Below are 17,104 nucleotides of genomic sequence, written 5' to 3' on the forward strand. Positions count from 1 at the left end.
AAAAAAAATCAAAACACCAATAATAAAAAAATATAAAATGACAAGATGGTGGAGAAATCAGAATCTCTGTGTACTGCAGGTGAGAATATAAAACAGTGAAGATGTAGCCACTATGGAAAACAATGTTAATTCCTCAAAAAGTTAAACACAGACATTACCATATGCTCTGATCCAGCGATTCCACTTCTGGGTATATACCCCCCAAAATTGAAGGCAAGCATTTGAACAGGTATTTGTACACCCATTACTGCCAAAAGCCAAAGAGCAGATGTAACCTAAGTGTCCATGAAGCGATAAATGGATACACAAGATAATATCAGATTGTTTGCGGTATATACAATGAAATACTGGCTTTAAAAAGAAAGGGCATTCTGATACATGCTACAAAATGGATGAATCATTATGATAAGTCAAACAAGCCAGACACAAAAGGAAAATACTGAATGATACCACTTCTATGAGCTACCTAGAGTAGTTATTCACACAGATGGAAAGTGGAATGGGGTTTGTCAGAGGCTGGAGGGTGTCTGGGACTGCTATGCCTGTAGTCCCAGCTATTCGGGAGGCTGAGGTGGAAAGGTGGCTTGAGTCGGGGAGGTGGAGGTTGCCGTGAGAAGAGATAGCACCACTGCATTCCAGCTTGGGTGACAGAGTCAGGATCTGTAGCAGAAAAAAGAAAGAAAGAAAAAAAAAATAGAAAAAGTAAAAAGAAAAAAACGTGAAAGTACTTAAAGCCATGAAATTGTTCAGTTAAAAATGGTTACATGATAAATTTAACCCACTTGTGTGTATTATCACAATTTAAAAAGAAGTAATGCAAAAATAGAAAATCTGAAGACATCAATATCAAGTTAAGAAATTGAATGAGTCAATTAAAAACCTTCCCTGAAGAAAAGTTCCCCCCACAGGGTTTAACTAATAGATTCTACCAAACATTTAAAGGCCAGGCGTGGTGGCTCATGCCTGTAATCCCAGCACTGTGGGAGGCCAAGGCAGGTGGATCACAAGGTCAAGAGATCAAGACCATCCTGACCAACATGGAAAAACCCCATCTCTACTAAAAACACAAAAATTAGCCAGATGTGGTGCCAGGTGCCTGTAGTCCCAGCTACTCTGGAAGCTGAGGCATGAGAATTGCTTGAGCCGGGGAGGTGGAGGTTGTGGTGAGCCGAGATCACCTACTGCACTCCAGCCTGGGTGACAAAAAAATTAAAGAGGGAATAATACTAATTCTTCACACACTCTTGCAGAATATAGAGGAGGTACAGAGGAGGGGGAAACATTTCCCAAATCATTCTATGAGAACAATATTACCTGATACCAAAGTCAAACACAGATAATACAGGAGAACTACAGACCAATACCCTCCATGACTATATCGACAAAAATCCTCAACAAAATGTTGGCAAACCAAATCTAGCAACATATACAAAAGATTATACACCACGACCAAGTGGGATTTGTCCCAGGAATGCAAGTCTGGCTTAACATTCAAAATTCAATTGAAGTAATATAAGGTATTAATATAAAGACAAAAACCACATGATCGCCTTGATAGATGAAGAAAAAGCATCTGACAAAATCTAAGACCCATTTATGATAAAAACAACAAATCAGATACCTGTACAAGGGAATACCCTCATCCCGATAAAGGGCATTTATGAAAAACCTACAGTTCACATCATATTAAGGAGTGAAAAACTCAGTATCTTCTTCCTAAGATGGGGAACAAATCAAGGATGCCTGCTTGCACTACCTCTATTCAACACTGTACTGGAGGGTCTAGCTAGTATAATCATGCAAGAAAAAAGTGAAAACATGGAGAAATTACAAACGAAAACTTATGTCCACACGGTCATAATAGCCAAAAAGCAGAAACAATCCAACTGTCCATCACCTGGTACAGGAATAAACAAAATGGAGAGTACCCATACAGGGGAATATTATTCAGCAAGAAAAAAGAAACAACTGATATATGCTACAACATGAACAAACTTCAGAAACATTATACTAGATGAAAGAAGATACCTTAGCCACAAAACACCCCATATTCAATGAGTTAATTTACATGAAATGACCAGAAAGGGCAAATCTACCAAGAGAGAAATTAAATAGATTCATGGTTGCCTAAGCCTGGAGGTAGCAATGGAGATTTTTTGGAGTGATGGAAATGCGCTAAATCTGGATTGTGGTGATTGCAGCACAACTCCGAAATTTACTAAAAGTCATTGCATTTTGTTTTATATGCATGAATTTTATGGTATACACATTACACTTCAAAAAAGCTGTTTATACAATGTAAAAAAAAAAAGGTAACTATTACAATATCATTTACATATATATATATTTTTTTAATTGAGACAGAGTTTCGTTCTTGTTACCCAGGCTGGAGTGCAACGGCGCGATCTCGGCTCACCGCAACCTCCACCTCCTGGGTTCAGGCAATTCTCCTGCCTCAGCCTCCTTAGTAGCTGGGATTACAGGCACGTGCCACCATGCCCAGCTAATTTTTTGTATTTTTAGTAGAGACGGGGTTTCACCATGTTGACCGGGATGGTCTCGATCTCTTGACCTCGTGATCCACCCGCCTCGGCCTCCCACAGTGCTGGGATTACAGGCTTGAGCCACTGCGCCCGGCCATCATTTACGTATTAAAACTACTGCTTTTTACCCATGTTTCCACATGCTGAAAAAAAAATTAAGGAAGGAAGACTTATAAGGATAGAGCGTCTAATTATGCTTGCTTTTATTTTAATGACATAGAAAAATGTAAAAATATTACATTTAGAAAGAGACTCTGGTTAAACAACAAATCTGAGAAATGGAAGATGCAAGACATTTTATTATTTACCTCCCCAACCTCTTCATAAACATGAGTGATGAAAAATAAACTACCCTAAGGCCAAAAAAGGTGTTAGTTTTACAATACCTATTAAAGAATCGCTTTCTTGAACATCATTTGTCTGATTACCTATCTTTGAGAGCTAAAGTTCATTCAATTGTGCTTTCAATAAATTTAAATATTTTACATCTTTAAGGCATTTCCTCCAAATTTATGGTAAAGCAGGGGCACTTTAAATGCCTTGTTTTGCTCACAGTAAAGTCCCATCACACAGTTGATTAGTCTTGATCACTGGAGCAACTTGCTGCTTTCAAGCCAGAGCCTCTCTCTTGCAGGGTCTTCTCTATTTCCCTTCCTGTCCTTTCTGTTCCTATTCTTGCATTTTCTTGTAATCTCTGCAAATTTCTGGCATCTACCCCTTTCTTAGCCCTGCCTGATGTGTCAACTCCAAGCTTCATCTCACCGGCTGTCCCTTTTCTAGGGAATAAAGGGGATTTCCTCTGCCATCTACCCATACTTCCCCAGCTGCGTCTCCAATCTGCCTGATCCCACAGTACCACCATCTTAATTCCTACATCGATGCACTGGCATTTTCAAAGCAACACCATAGATGTTCTACAACCTTCCTTTTGAAGATTCTTATGGCACCGTATTTTTATCTGAAGAAATGTGTTCCCCTTTCTTGTACATCTTCCCACGTTTGCAATCACTAGGAACATTATACTAAACATGGATGAAGTCTATAGTAGACTGAGAGTGTGTGAGGACAGATCAAAGAAGAAAGTTATATTCAGAAGAAAAATAGTAAAAGTAAAGGAACAGTATCATTGGCAAGGGTGGGGAAATGCATTCTCATATACCACCTGTACAATGGAAAACAAGTGAGCAATTTGACCTTATCTGTTAAAATGTTCAGAAAGCATATTTTTGGATACAATTAAACACATTTTTGACCATTACATTACAAAAATATTTGAGCCAGGGCCCAACGGTATTTCCAACAGGACATTCAATGTAACACTGTTTGAACTGGACAGTAAACCCAGTAGGCTTCATGTTCCATATAGGCTGGGAATAAATCTGTTTTATTCACTGCAACGTGCTTAGTATCCTGAGCAATGCCTGGTACAGAAGATGTGTTCAGACGGTCTGTTGAGTAAAAAATGAATGATGGAGATCTGAGGGTGGGTTTATGCCTGGACCTCTGCTGGTGTTCTGCAAACCAGGAGTGAATTTTCCATGTGGAATGACTCCGTGGCCAGGATGCACCCTAAGCCCTTGTGAACTATTAACTAAATATTGCTGAGCATCAGAGCAAATGCCAAAGGGATTTGAGTACTCACTGCAAACCAGTCACAAAACAAATGTGCTACTGCGGTTACAGCAAGAGTCATGCTGTAGTACTTGTATTAACAGTCTTCCGGCTTTGCTGATTGACCATAGGTAAGCCAGATTTTCTTTTTCAATTCAACTATTATTACTAAAAGTCTGCCATCAGTGTATCTTTTTTTTTTTGAGACAGGGCCTTACTCTGTCACTTAGGCTAGAGTGCAGTGGCACAATCAGCTCATTGTAACCTCTAATCCCTGGGCTCAAGCAAACCTCTCACCTTAGCCTACAGAGTAGCTGGGACTACTGGAAAAAGACACAGGCCTCACTAATTTAAATTTTTTTTTTTTTTTTTGTAGTGACAGGGTCTCACTATGTTGCCTAGGCTGGTCTGGAACTCCTGGGCTCTAGCAATCCTCCTCCTCAGCTTCCTGAAGTGCTGGGATTACAGGTCTAAGCCATTGTGGTTGGCCTGGTGTATTTTTTTGCTTTGTTAAGTATAAAGGATTTAATTTTCAGAATAACAATTTTGGACTCTGAAATGCCTAAGAGTAAAATAACCATCTTTATCACAGAGCATTCCTGAGCAAGATATATAACTTAGCCTTATGTCACACATAGCTTTTCAGTTTGAGGAAATTATGAAAGGAAAAAACCTAAGCTATTGAGGTTGTGATAAAATATGACCTTTGAAAAGCTTGAAATGACATTACATCCTAAAGACACAGGAGGGCACTCTTATCAACCAGCAAAGAAAAATACAGTGAAGTCAGGTTGACATTTTAACAATGGTACTGCAATAGTTGAATCAAGCACCGGTAAAACGTTGAACGCTTGTAATTTACAGCCAGAGATTTCCTGTTCTTCATGTAAAATATAAGAGGGCAACAGGATTGTACAACCATGTAAATTGGAGGAAGAATCCGACACTCTCAGATTCAAGGTGAGGATTAACCACGCCCCTTTCTAATGATTTCTTAAACTGACCTTGGGGCAGGATTTGCCCCTTTCAAGCAATCTTCTTCATAATCTACAATTGCACTTGGTGTTTTACCTGCCTTTCACTGGGAGTGGCCTGTGAATTCATTTCTTTGCTCCATCTGTTTTCTCAGGAGAAATGGGAAGTTAAAAGTTTCACCCAGTAGAAATGAAACAGCATTTTGAACAAAGGAGCAAAGACCACTGAAGAATGTATTTCGTGGCCTTCTCAAGTTTTAAAATTTGTAAATACAACTACAGCATATAATTTCCTCTATCGAATTTAATTAGTATTAACAATCACTTAAATGACCTTCCTTTAAGACTTTTAACAAGCCAGCCTCTGCAGAGTGCCACTGATTCTGAGGCACTCAGGCCCCTCCCAAAGGATTATCATTAATCTTAAAGTCACATTCAAATTTGTGTCTCAGCAAAATTATAAATAATTCCATGTCATAGGGGTCAAACGTAATGGTTAAAATGGAAAGTGTTAAAATTGTGAATGCCAAGTGTATACTGTGGTTAAATAATAAATCTTTGCTGACTGAATAAACCAGAAGATTCTCTCCATCTCAAGTACTATCTGTAGGAAGTACAACACACAGGCTGCATTCTTGAACTGCTTTGGACTATTTTATTCGCTTGATTCTTCATCTGTTTAAGTGACTGGATTCCTGGCCATGATATTTCAAACTTAATTTCTGTCAATGTGCTCAGAATTTTTTGTTCCATGGTCTTTCGGTAAGGGCCTTTGTCAATTACAGTTTCCATCCTTAGCTGAACTGGCCATCAGGGTACCCAATTAGGCTCAATCTATACAAATAACAGAACATGCTCTAAAATGTGCTAATTTAAAAGATACATTTCTAATTTTCCTCTGCTTTCTAAAATCATTCTGGTTAATTGAAAATGCCAATGAATTTTCTTCAGTTAAATAAAGCTGCCTGAATACTGCATATTATAAATATAGAAGGCCATTGAAATCCTTTGAGGTGGTATCTAGGAAGGAGATATCCAAGTATTACATTATAATGACATCCATTGTTTTCATGTGGGTGTATGAAAGGCCACCAAGAGGGTGATGTGCAAAGTTAGAGAATTATAAATGGTATTGTGATATTGTGCTGGCCTAGAGCCAGAACCAGAGCAAAACTGTTTTTAGATAAGTTGAAATGGCTGCCCCATTCTCCTCACAATAACTGCTAGCCTTGGCTACTGTAAATAAAACTGCTAGTTTGCTTTGCAAACTAGCCACTATGTAAAGCTGCTTACCTTTTCTTATCAGTAACTGCCAGAATTGCTAGCCTTTGCTTACYGGCAATTGCCAGACTAAGCAGCCCAAGCTAGTTCCATCCTGGCTCCTGTGRCTTRTAATAAGTAACTAAGGTCTGTGATTTCCACCTTAACCAGATAATGTGTAAACAAATGTTTATYTTGACTTCTGTAAACCACTTAAGTAACAAACGGAATGACAAAAGTCCCCTGGCCCTTGGAATGTCCGGAGACCCCCACCCTCATCTCTGCCCAGGAGGTAATTTACAGAATCCACTAGCCCTCAGAATGTCTGAAGCCTTTTCATCCCCATCCCCGCCCCTCACCCCCACTCCCAAGGTGGTTTTTCGGGTATAAAAAATCGTGGCACCCTCCTTTTACCACCACAGGTTGGAGAGACGTGAGTCCTCTGTGGTCGCCGGCATAATAAATGACCCTGCAATCTGGCATACTTTTGTCTTGTGATAACTTTCTATGCTCCGGTCAAATACAACAGTATCACAGAAGCTTATTTTCGAATATTAAAAAAAATAGCTTCAGCACCAAATTGGTATGCTCTGATATGGGGGCCTTTAGCTCATGAAGAAAGTTTCCCAAACTTAAAAAAAAAAACCTTTTTTTAGCCAATAACCTTAAAAAAATTTTTTTTTTGGTCTTTTGTTTTTCAGATAGGGTCTCACTTTGTCACCCAGGCTGGAATGCAGTGGTGCCATCATGGCTCCCTGCAGTCTTGACCTCCTGGGTGCAAGTGATCCTCCTGCCTCAGCCCTCCAAGTAGCTGGGAACACAAGCACCTGCCACCATGCTCAGCAAACTTTTGTCTTTTGTAAAGATAGGTTTTGCCATGTTGCCCAGGCTGGTCTAGTGCTCCTGATCTCAAGCCATCCACCCGGCTCCGCCTCCCAAAGTGCTGGGATTACAGTCATGAACCACTGCACCTGGCCTGAAGATCTTAACTGAACCACACTGGCATTTAAAGCTAATTTTTAAAATAACCTTAAATACATTTTCGGTATGCACTCTACCTTCTGTTTTTAAGCGCTAACCTAGGCATGGTGCAGGGTGCTAGATTTCCTATCCTCACCAAATAACTGGGAGACCTGGGAGATCTTGGCTCTATCATTTTTAATCTATGCTAACTTTGAGCCACTTACTTCACCTCCCTGAAGCTCACATTTTTTGTCTGTAAAATGGCAATACTGTCACCTGAATCAAAGGATTAAATGGGAAACTATATCGCAAATACTTAGTACATTGCCTGGCACACAATAATTGCTTTATAAAAGGTAGCAATCATTCCCTTTTTACTTCAATGGTTAGTGCTTATTGCAATCTTTTAAATTTCACTCTTTAATCTTTTCTCATAGACCTTGATAAGCCTTCAGAAATTACTATTATTATTTTTTGAGATGGAGTCTCGCTCTGTTGCCCAGGATGGAGTGCAGTGGCGTGGTTTCGGCTCACTGCAAGCTTCGCCTCCCAGATTCAAGCAATTCTCCTGCCTAGCCTCCCGAGTAGCTGAGATTACAGGCACCTGCCACCATGCCTGGCTAATTTTTTGTATTTTTAGCAGAGACGGAGTTTTACCATATTGGCCAGGCGGGTCTCGAACTCCTGACCTCGTGATCCACCCGCCTCGGCCTCCCAAAGTGTTGGGATTACAGGCAAGAGCCACTGCACCTGGCAGCCTTCAGAAATTATTTACTGAATTACCATCTAGTAGGGTCACTGGTTACTCTATGTGCAGGCTCAGGGAATAGAGTCTACATAAGGGAGGACAGACAGAGGCCAATAATTACAAGTGCCACAAATAGGAAGTATACCATCAAGCATAGGAGGGGTACTTACCTCAAGGAAGCCCTGAAGAAGTGTTACTTAGAGTTCTGAAACGTACGAAGAAATTAGCCAGGTAAAAAAGAGTGAGGCAGGCAATGGAACTTATTCAACCAACTTAAGCCTAAGAAGTTATCCTAAGGGCAAAGAAAGATAGTGAGAGGGTTTCATGGAACTCTGCAATTTAAAACAACTTGGGGATGCAAAGGAAAGAATGAATGAATGTTAAGACTGAATGCAGGGAGACCAGATAAGGGGTTTTGTTGAATTTTAAGCAAAAGAGCCTATTACAGAGACACTATTCTGGTTGGACTGGAGAGAAACAGAACCTATTTAAGAGAGCTTCATTTAGGAAGTAGGATCAATAAGAGGTGGTGGTAGATTGTGTGTGAGAAGGGTACTCTGGAAAGTCAATCTCAAAAACAAGAAAATTGGAAACAAAATGTATTTTTGTTTCATAATTATAAAAGACAGCCTGTCACATATCCCTGAAGCAGTACACGAAATTAAAAATTTCAGGCCATGAGAGGACTTATTCTAACCATTTGGGAGGCATGCCACACCAACCTAACTTACTGAGCAACAAGGCTTTTGGTATGTTGATGGGGATTCTCAATTACATTCATCTATCAACTACCAAATAAGTTTTTATACATAGTTGCAAAGTAAAGAGGGAGTATGAGTATCAATAGAATACTTCCTTTCCCTCTGAAACATCTTTGGTTTTTAATGGAAAAAAATAATTTTCCACTTTTTTTTCCACTTCTTTCTTTTCCCTGGTTTCGTATTTCTAAATAAATCAAGCAGGAGGATTTTATGAACAAAGTATATGTAACGTAGACCCTGGCTTTCTGATCCCCTCACTAATGAGTTGTTATGGGAAAACTAGTTCACACTTCCCTGCTTTCTTAAACCGAACACACCAAATATAATTTGTTCTTTACGGAGAGCACAGGGTCCGTGTACTAGTTAATAAGGTAGCAAGCTCTTAGGCTCCTATAAGCTGACCTCTCTTCATGGACGGCCCTGGCTTACTTATCCTTATCAGTTCAAGAGTCACCTTTCCAGGAAGCTGTCCCCTGACCTCCCCAATCTTCTTTTCTCTCAATTCCCAAAACCCTAAACACACGTCTAGTTTACCATGAACACAGCGAATTATAATTTTGGGCCAGGCGCAGTGGCTCACGCCTATATTCCCAGCATTTTGGGCGGCCAAGGCAGGCAGATAGCTTGAGCCCAGGGGTTTGAGACCAGCCCGGGCAACATGATGAAACCCCGTCTCTACAAAAAAATTGGCATGGTGCTGCAGTACGTACCTGTATTCCCAGCTACATGGGGAAACTGAGGCAAAAGGATGGCTTGAGCCCGAAAGGTGGAGGTTGCAGTGATCTAAGATCATGCCACTGCACTCCAGTCTGGGCCATAGAACCAGACCCAGTCTCTAAATAAATAAATAATAACTTTGGTTTACTTTTCTATCTTCTTCTTAGGTTACATGCGTCTATAGGAAAACTGCTATGACTTCATCCTTCCCCTTATATAAATAGCTTTACATGGAGACAATTTCAGAACTCAATCCACTTTTAATACTTTTGACTTCTCAGAAAAAAGCTGGCTTTGCAGAGTACATGTCTTTAGCACAATGATTATCAAGATGAGGATAGGTGGGTTGAGTGATTTGGAAAAGCATATTCAAATAATTATATAAATGGGGGAAAAACACCTCTTTTTTTTTTTCGAGACGAAGTCTCACTCTGCTGCCAGGCTGAAGTGCAGTGGCACGATCTTGGCTCACTGCAACCTCTGCCTCCCGGGTTCAAGCGATTCTCCTGCCTTAAGGAAAGCTTGACAATAACTTGGCTGCACGGGCATGGGTTTTAAAGGGTTGAGACAGTATTTCACATCTGCTTTTCTACTCTGTGCTATTACTAACTGAATAGAGTTGGAATAAATTAGTTAGACCTGTGCGCACAATGAGTCAAATGGCTCAAATCAAAGGTCTGAGAAGTCTTCCCATGAGCCAAGTGCTTGAGCTGTGTGATGCTGACTTCAGGCCTGGAAAGGCACGCTGCATCCAGCCTTGGCTCGGGCAGTGCCTACAGCCTTAGAATGAAATACGATAACACTTCTCTGCCCATCTAAATCTCACGCAGGGTTAAAGACTCAACTTTTCCACACTCTGACCTCATCCTTCTGAATTGCAAGGGCAGTTAGGAGTCCATATAACAGGATATTTAATAAATGATTACGTTCTGCTTAATGTTTTTTACACTCTGCTTATATCTAGCCAAAGTCTCAACAACGGTAGGGAGGCAGGCTACTCAAGTGCCAATCGAGTGGAAAGGGGTTAATAGCCTATTATAACATTCACGTGGGAGCCAGGAAGTCCAAACCTGGTTAACCAAGCCCACAGAGTTCATCTGGGAAGGACTGTGACAGAGCCAACGTCTTGTCTGAACAAAAGGAACCACCAATGAGTGTAGAAAGACCGCCTGGCGGGGACGGCGGGGACGTAAGGGGGAATTCAACCCTTCTCAACAGCAAAAAGCAGCTTTCCTTAGCCCACTCCACTTTTCGGCTCCCTAATTGCCACCCCTCCTGTGCGACGACTCCCTGCCCAACGTAGAAAAAAAGAGGTCCAAAGGATATAGCATCACCTTTGTCCTCTGACCTAGGAGCGAAGACTCACCAGTTTCATAATGGACTTTTGGTGGTTCAATAGCAGTCACTGAACTCCTCAAACCCTGGAAGCGTCTTCCGGTGCAATCTTCGTCACCTGCCCGCCTAGAGCATCGCGGGACTTGCAGTCTTTCATCCTCACGTCTTTTTCAGGGGAATCATGGGAAATGTATTCTGCCAGGCATCATGGGAACTGTGGTCGCCTTTCCCTTTCCTCTCTTTCCTCTCCGAACGCTTCCTTGCGTAAGCTCAAATTCATCCCCGCCGCCACTGCATCCTCCCTCTCCACCCCAGCATGATATCATATCCCCGCACGGGCCTGGGGCCCATGGTGTTCTGGGATGTGTAGTCCTGACGGCTCCGACTCCCCTTTCCCCTCCTCCCGAAGAGAAGGCGGATGGGCGCGGGCCTTGCCGGGAGTTGTAGTTCTCTGAGGCCTCTATGCTCCATGCTCCGCGCTTTTACTCGGGGGAGGCAGGAACTACAACTCCCAGGAACGCGCGGCGGCAGCAGGTGGGAGCGGGGCTGTTGATATCAATATGGCGGTTGTCAGCCAGACAAAGACAGTCAGTCTGATGTGATTGAGACAAGGGAGGTTTTCAGGGGGAGACTGGGAGATAGGGGCCTCCCCTCCCCCTTCTCCTCTTCCTGCGCCGGCCTCAACCCCTCCCCAGTCCCCTCCCGACGGGCGCCCCACGCGGAAGACACCCCTCCCCCTTCTGCTTTCCCTCCTCCCTACCTCAGCCATCCGTACTGGGACGTTGGGGAGGGGGCTGTGCCGGGCGGAGAGAACTCAGCGAGGATTCTGAGGTGAGTCGAGCGGTTTAGAAGCCGGACTATCTCAAGTCTCTTTCTTCACTTCTTTCTTTGCACTTAAAACAATTTTTCTTTTGGAAGGGGTTTTGGGGAGGAAGTGAGCGGACGCTGGGGATGGGTCTCGTAAGCGGCCGGATTGAGAGGAGGGAGGAAGCAGGGGGCTTCCGAGTGGGTGACCCGAACGCGGGCTGTGGGGTGGGGCAGTTCGTGGGGGCCGGTCCTGGAAAGGCGTCGACTGCCCCCCAAGTCTTTCATCCTGGTTTCCTCCACTATGAGCGGAAGGTTTGAATCCTGGAGGTGGGGTCTCCGGTATGGAGTTCGGGAAACTGTGAGGTGATTTGCAGGTGTGTTGGTTTGTTTGGGGTAAGTGTGTTTTAAACTGTGTGACGTGTCCTTGTGTGCTCTGCTCGTCTTGGAGCGGTGTCTGTAGATGAGAAGTTAGACAGCGCGGACTCGCTCGCTCTGGGCCTGGGCTAAGGGGCGGGCGTGAGGTCCTGGTGCTGGGCGTTTGGGCTGGCGACGTGGTGCGGGGCAACCGGGCTCAGCAACTCGCTTGTGTCCCGTCGTCCGCTCACACTCCGCCACCCGCCTCCGCCCCCTCCCTGGACGAATCTCCACCCCAAACTCCAGCCACGAGAACTGTAGCGATGGTGTGATGTGGAGATGGATTTTTTGCACCCTCAAGTCGGTAGGTAGGTGGGAAAGGAAAAGTGTTTCTTAATATTTTATTCCGGAACCGTGTTTTGGTTACACTATTGGGGCTACTTGGAAAGGCGTCCTCCACCCACCTTCACCCCGAAACAGTAGGTAGAGGTGTCTTGTCTTCGTGTGAAATAGACGAATAATTGTTGAAGATTCGGGGGGCCTGGGGTGGAAGTCGGGAGTGCTGGGTTGTGTACGCGTCTGTGTTTGTCTACTAAAGGGACAGAATGTCTGTTGTGTATCTTGAGATAGGGCGACTCATTTTTGTAGTAGGAAGAACTGTTGGAAATTATTTGCGGGGCGGGGGGGTGTGCTGAAAGGCGCTGCTTGTATTTTTCTTCTACTCCACCCTGTTCTGCCTTGCATTTGCCTGAAAGCTGGTGGAATGGAACAGTGAAGAAGCATTGGGTGAGTGAAGGGAAGAATGCAGTTGGCATTAAAGATACCGCTGTGTAAAGTTGAATGGTATAGAGCAATTACTATTTTTATTTACGCTGAAGCTTAAAAGGAAAAAAAAACACCCATGTATCATATAGGGTATAATGATGTGACTAGTTCATTTCTCTGGGACCCTGCAGGTATAGAAGCCTTCCCTCTTCCTTCCTTTTTTCCTTCCCTCCCTTCCCTCCCTCCCTCCTTCCTTCCTTCCTTTCTTCCTTCATTTAGTCCTTCCTTTCTTTCTTGGCTCAGTACATTTCTCTTTCTGATGAACATAATACTGCCTGTGCCTTTTTATTTAGTTTGTGCTAATATGGTTGTGCATTTTGTGGTTTTACCATAAAATGCATCATTAAATGCATTTGTTATTTTGCATTTATGCCGCAGGTAATTATCACATCAGGATTGCAGTGCTTTGCATTAAACTTATTTTAAAATTGTTCAACTAAGTTGCTTGATCTAGTTGAATTATGTTTCTAAGTCAAAGTTGGGAAATTTGAATTCTAAATTTTTTTCAAATTTCAATTAGAGTGAAAAAGAAAGTATTGCCACATCTCTTATTTCTCACAGTTTTTAATAACAGGAGAATATAAGATCACATATTTTGTACTTCCTTATAAGTTCTTCAGTAACCCTTTTTATGCTACAGTTTTTTTAGTGTAATGGATTTTTAAAATAAAGAAATTGGCATAATTTCTATTTAGACTGTTGAGAATTGAATATATTCCCCAAACTTACCAATTCTTGAATCTGCCACCTATCATTAGTAAGGGACCTTTAGATTTTATGATAACTGAAAACCACATAAATAGACTGTGTATTTTATAACCATTGATTTGAACTTTTTGCTGTTGGTCATTCACACAGATAAGGGTGACTGTAACAGTGAAGAAGCATGTATATTTCAATTGACCTGACTAGGAAAAAAAAATGTGGTTTCTAAATCTCAGATGTAGAATATACAATATGTTGATTCAAAACTAAGTCTTTAGTTTGTGATAGACCAGAATTTTCAGAATCATTTGTTTTAAGCTTGTATCTTAACTTGAAACATTACTTTGCGAAAGCTGGAGAAAAATCCTATGTAACTGCTTAACGGAGTGTTTTGTTTTATTTTTCTGAAACATTATAATACTCATGGAGTTTAAAAAAAATAATTATTTTAGAAATAAAAAACCAACATATTTGTTAACATTTGGAATTGGAAAAACATGAGTGTTTTCTCTTCCACCTATCCTTACCTCAAAATTTCTTTTTGTCTATGGAAATGCCAAGTTATTTACTGGGAAAAGCATTCATTAAACTTTTTTTCTGGCTACCAGCGGGATCAGAATCATTACATGTAAGCCAAATATATTCCTAGCATTCGTTGTGTGTGATTCTGTTGCATTTTAAGCACTGGGCATTAAAATGATGTAAAGCCTTTACTGCAGGTTAAAGCATAAAACATTCTCAGCATGTGGGAGTCATATGGTTTACAAAAAAAGTAGAAAACCAGGGCATTGGTACTTGTCCATCTTAAAATTTCATCCTGTAACTGTGAAAGACACATTTGTTTTTATGTGATTGCTTCTAAAGATGTTGCCTGTATTATGGTAAGTTGAAAATCTAAACTGCTTTTAACTAATCTGTTGCTAGTTCAGTGTACTGCATATAGTGAACACTATTTGTGGTCACAAATATGTATCTAGGAAAGAAGCCCTTAGCTTGATATTGAATGCCTTTAGTGAGGCTTCGTTTTCACTGCTGTATGAACAGATTTCAGTCTTCTAGCTCAAATCCTTTGTTAAAACGTGGCTAATAGAAACTTAATAGCTTAGTGTTGGTAAGTTACAAAATTATGTGACAACAAATCTCTCATTGTTACATCCTTTAAAAAATAGAAGCAACCAGCTTATGGTAATTTTTGTAGCAAGCGTTGATTGGAATTATATTGCTTGTTTCATGCATATTGAGTACATTGGGATTATTTAGGCTTAATTTATGCATTTTGACTCTCCTGTATACTGTATTGTGTACATCCCACATTTATTGTTTCACATAGCCACCATGTCATTGCTTCTGTTCATTTCATTGTAGCTCTTCTCTTATTTTTGTATATAGCTCTTTAAATGAATTATTTTTCTTGGGAATTACGTATTTATGTAGAATTGTCATAAGTGAAAGTTGGCATACCACTCAACTTTTTAAATACTTGAGCATTTTTAGATAAACCAAATAGTGTTCATTAAAAATGTATTGGTTTTGTTTTGTGAACCTGCTTTATTCACTTTTTTGGCTTCTGGAATTAATTTTGTAGCTCATTTTGCTATTCTTTGGCTAGATTTTTCTTCTCACTTTTGTAGAACTGTTTATTAAAATGTTGTGAGTGAAAATCATGGCTTGTCTGGAGTGTCATATATGTACACCCACACATGCATTCACAAATAAAATACCTTTATGTTTGTTTATTTATGAAATTGGTGCGTATCTATCAGACATGCCTCCTGTGAGAAAGAATCTGAGCCACAAATAGCAGGAAACCTTGAAGTTTTAAGCTAGAAACCAAAGAGTAACCAGCACATGTTGTCCACATTATAGAAGCTATGGAGATTTTCAGTATCATTCCAAAACATTATTTTAACACATTTTGTCAAAATATACTTCTCTCAGAATGGAATACATCAATATTGAAAATTTCCTCAAAATACTATTAAGAAATACATAGCATGGATTCCTAGATGCAGCTATTCCCCTAGATTGCCCGTACTGGATTTAGGTCCCATCATAGGTGCAGAGCATAAATATTTTCATGGGATTATTTGATGTAAAACTTTTAGTTACAGTGTTTTCAAACATAATCCAGTGCTTTAGATAATTTGTTTTCATTGACCTTAGATGATACAAGTTGGAAATTTACTATAACATTGTCTTGGAAACTTTCCAAGAGCATTTAGCTCCTGGAAGGGTCCTGGCTTTAGCATGGTTTTTACCCTCACAGTGGTAATAAGGTTGAAGTTACAGGAAGTTTTTCCAGTGGGTATTATAATCTTAATGCAGTATTTGACAGATTCTTAGGCTATAGTGTTTTTTTTTTATTTATTTATTTTTTTTTGAGATGGAGTTTCGCTCTTGTTACCCAGGCTGGAGTGCAATGGCGCGATCTCGGCTCACCGCAACCTCCGCCTCCTGAGTTCAAGCAATTCTCCTGCCTCGGCCTCCTGAGTAGCTGGGATTACAGGCACGCGCCACCATGCCCAGCTAATTTTTTATAGTTTTAGTAGAGACGGGGTTTCACCATGTTGACCAGGATGGTCTTGATCTCTTGACCTTGTGATCCACCCACCTCGGCCTCCCAAAGTGCTGGGATTACAGGCTTGAGCCACCGCGCCCGGCCTGGCTATAGTGTTTTTTTAACGTTCGCAAAAAAAGTAACAATAGTCCGATTTCAGCTTTGAAGTGATCAATTATTTTATTTTTTACCCTTAAAATGGGTGGCACTAGACACCTTCCTATTAAGTGGTAAAATGATTCTAATCCACCCAAAGAGCACTTAGGTTTTCCTTAAATTTAGAGTGTGGATTGTGAAAAAAATGTTGACGAAATTCCACATACTGAATATATATTCTCTCTGGCTGTTTCTTTATCTTATATCCAGTGATGATCCACATGTGGCATATTGAAAACATTAGTAGCTCTCATTACTGTATATATATTAAATAGTGTAGGGTTGCCAAGTGGCAGTAACTTTAATTTATATCTAGTCAAAATTTTTATAGCGAGAAAGTGAAATGTTGTGGGTACTGCTGAAATGGGGATGATTTAAGACTGATCTCATCTGCTTTAAGCTTTTTATGATGTAGGCCGGGTATGGTGGCTAACACCTGTAATCCCAGCAGTTTGGGGGAGGTGGAGGCGGGCGGATCACCTGAGGTTAGGCATTCGAGACCAGCCTGGCCAACATGGCGAAACCCTGTCTCTACCAAAAATACAAAAATTAGCCAGGCGTGGTGGTGAGCACCTGTAATCCCAGCTACTCCAGCGGCTGAGAGAGGAGAATTTCTTGAACCCAGCAGGCAGAGGTTTCAGTGAGTTGAGATTGTGCCACTGTACTCCAGCCTGGGCAACAGAGCAAGACTCAGTCTCAAAAAAAAAAACTTTTGATAATAGTATTGTTAAAACATGAAGCCTTTGTCTTGGGTGTAGTCGGTCAAGCCGTGAAATTGGATGAAGGTC

The 17,104-nt window shown here is 41.1% G+C and overlaps 1 protein-coding gene across 3 annotated transcripts in view; it reads right to left on the bottom strand.

Annotated features, from left to right (window-relative positions):
* INTS9 (integrator complex subunit 9) overlaps positions 1-11,922 on the bottom strand; it is a 122,806-nt gene extending 110,884 nt beyond the window's left edge. The window contains exon 1 of one of the 3 annotated variants that reach the window (XM_037742685.1): positions 10,944-11,056. Coding sequence is in view for 2 of the 3 variants with exons in the window: in XM_017540494.2 (XP_017395983.1) it covers positions 10,944-10,952 (9 nt within the window). In the remaining variant the exon portion in view is untranslated. Of the gene's footprint in view, positions 1-10,943; positions 11,093-11,672 lie in introns of those variants that run through there. The other 2 variants (XM_017540494.2, XM_037742684.1) reach the window with 2 other exon arrangements.
* Between the last annotated feature and the right edge of the window lie 5,182 nt (positions 11,923-17,104).

This window comes from Cebus imitator, unplaced genomic scaffold (assembly GCF_001604975.1).
Source record: "Cebus imitator isolate Cc_AM_T3 unplaced genomic scaffold, Cebus_imitator-1.0 Scaffold125, whole genome shotgun sequence".
Taxonomy (NCBI): Eukaryota; Metazoa; Chordata; class Mammalia; order Primates; family Cebidae; genus Cebus; species Cebus imitator.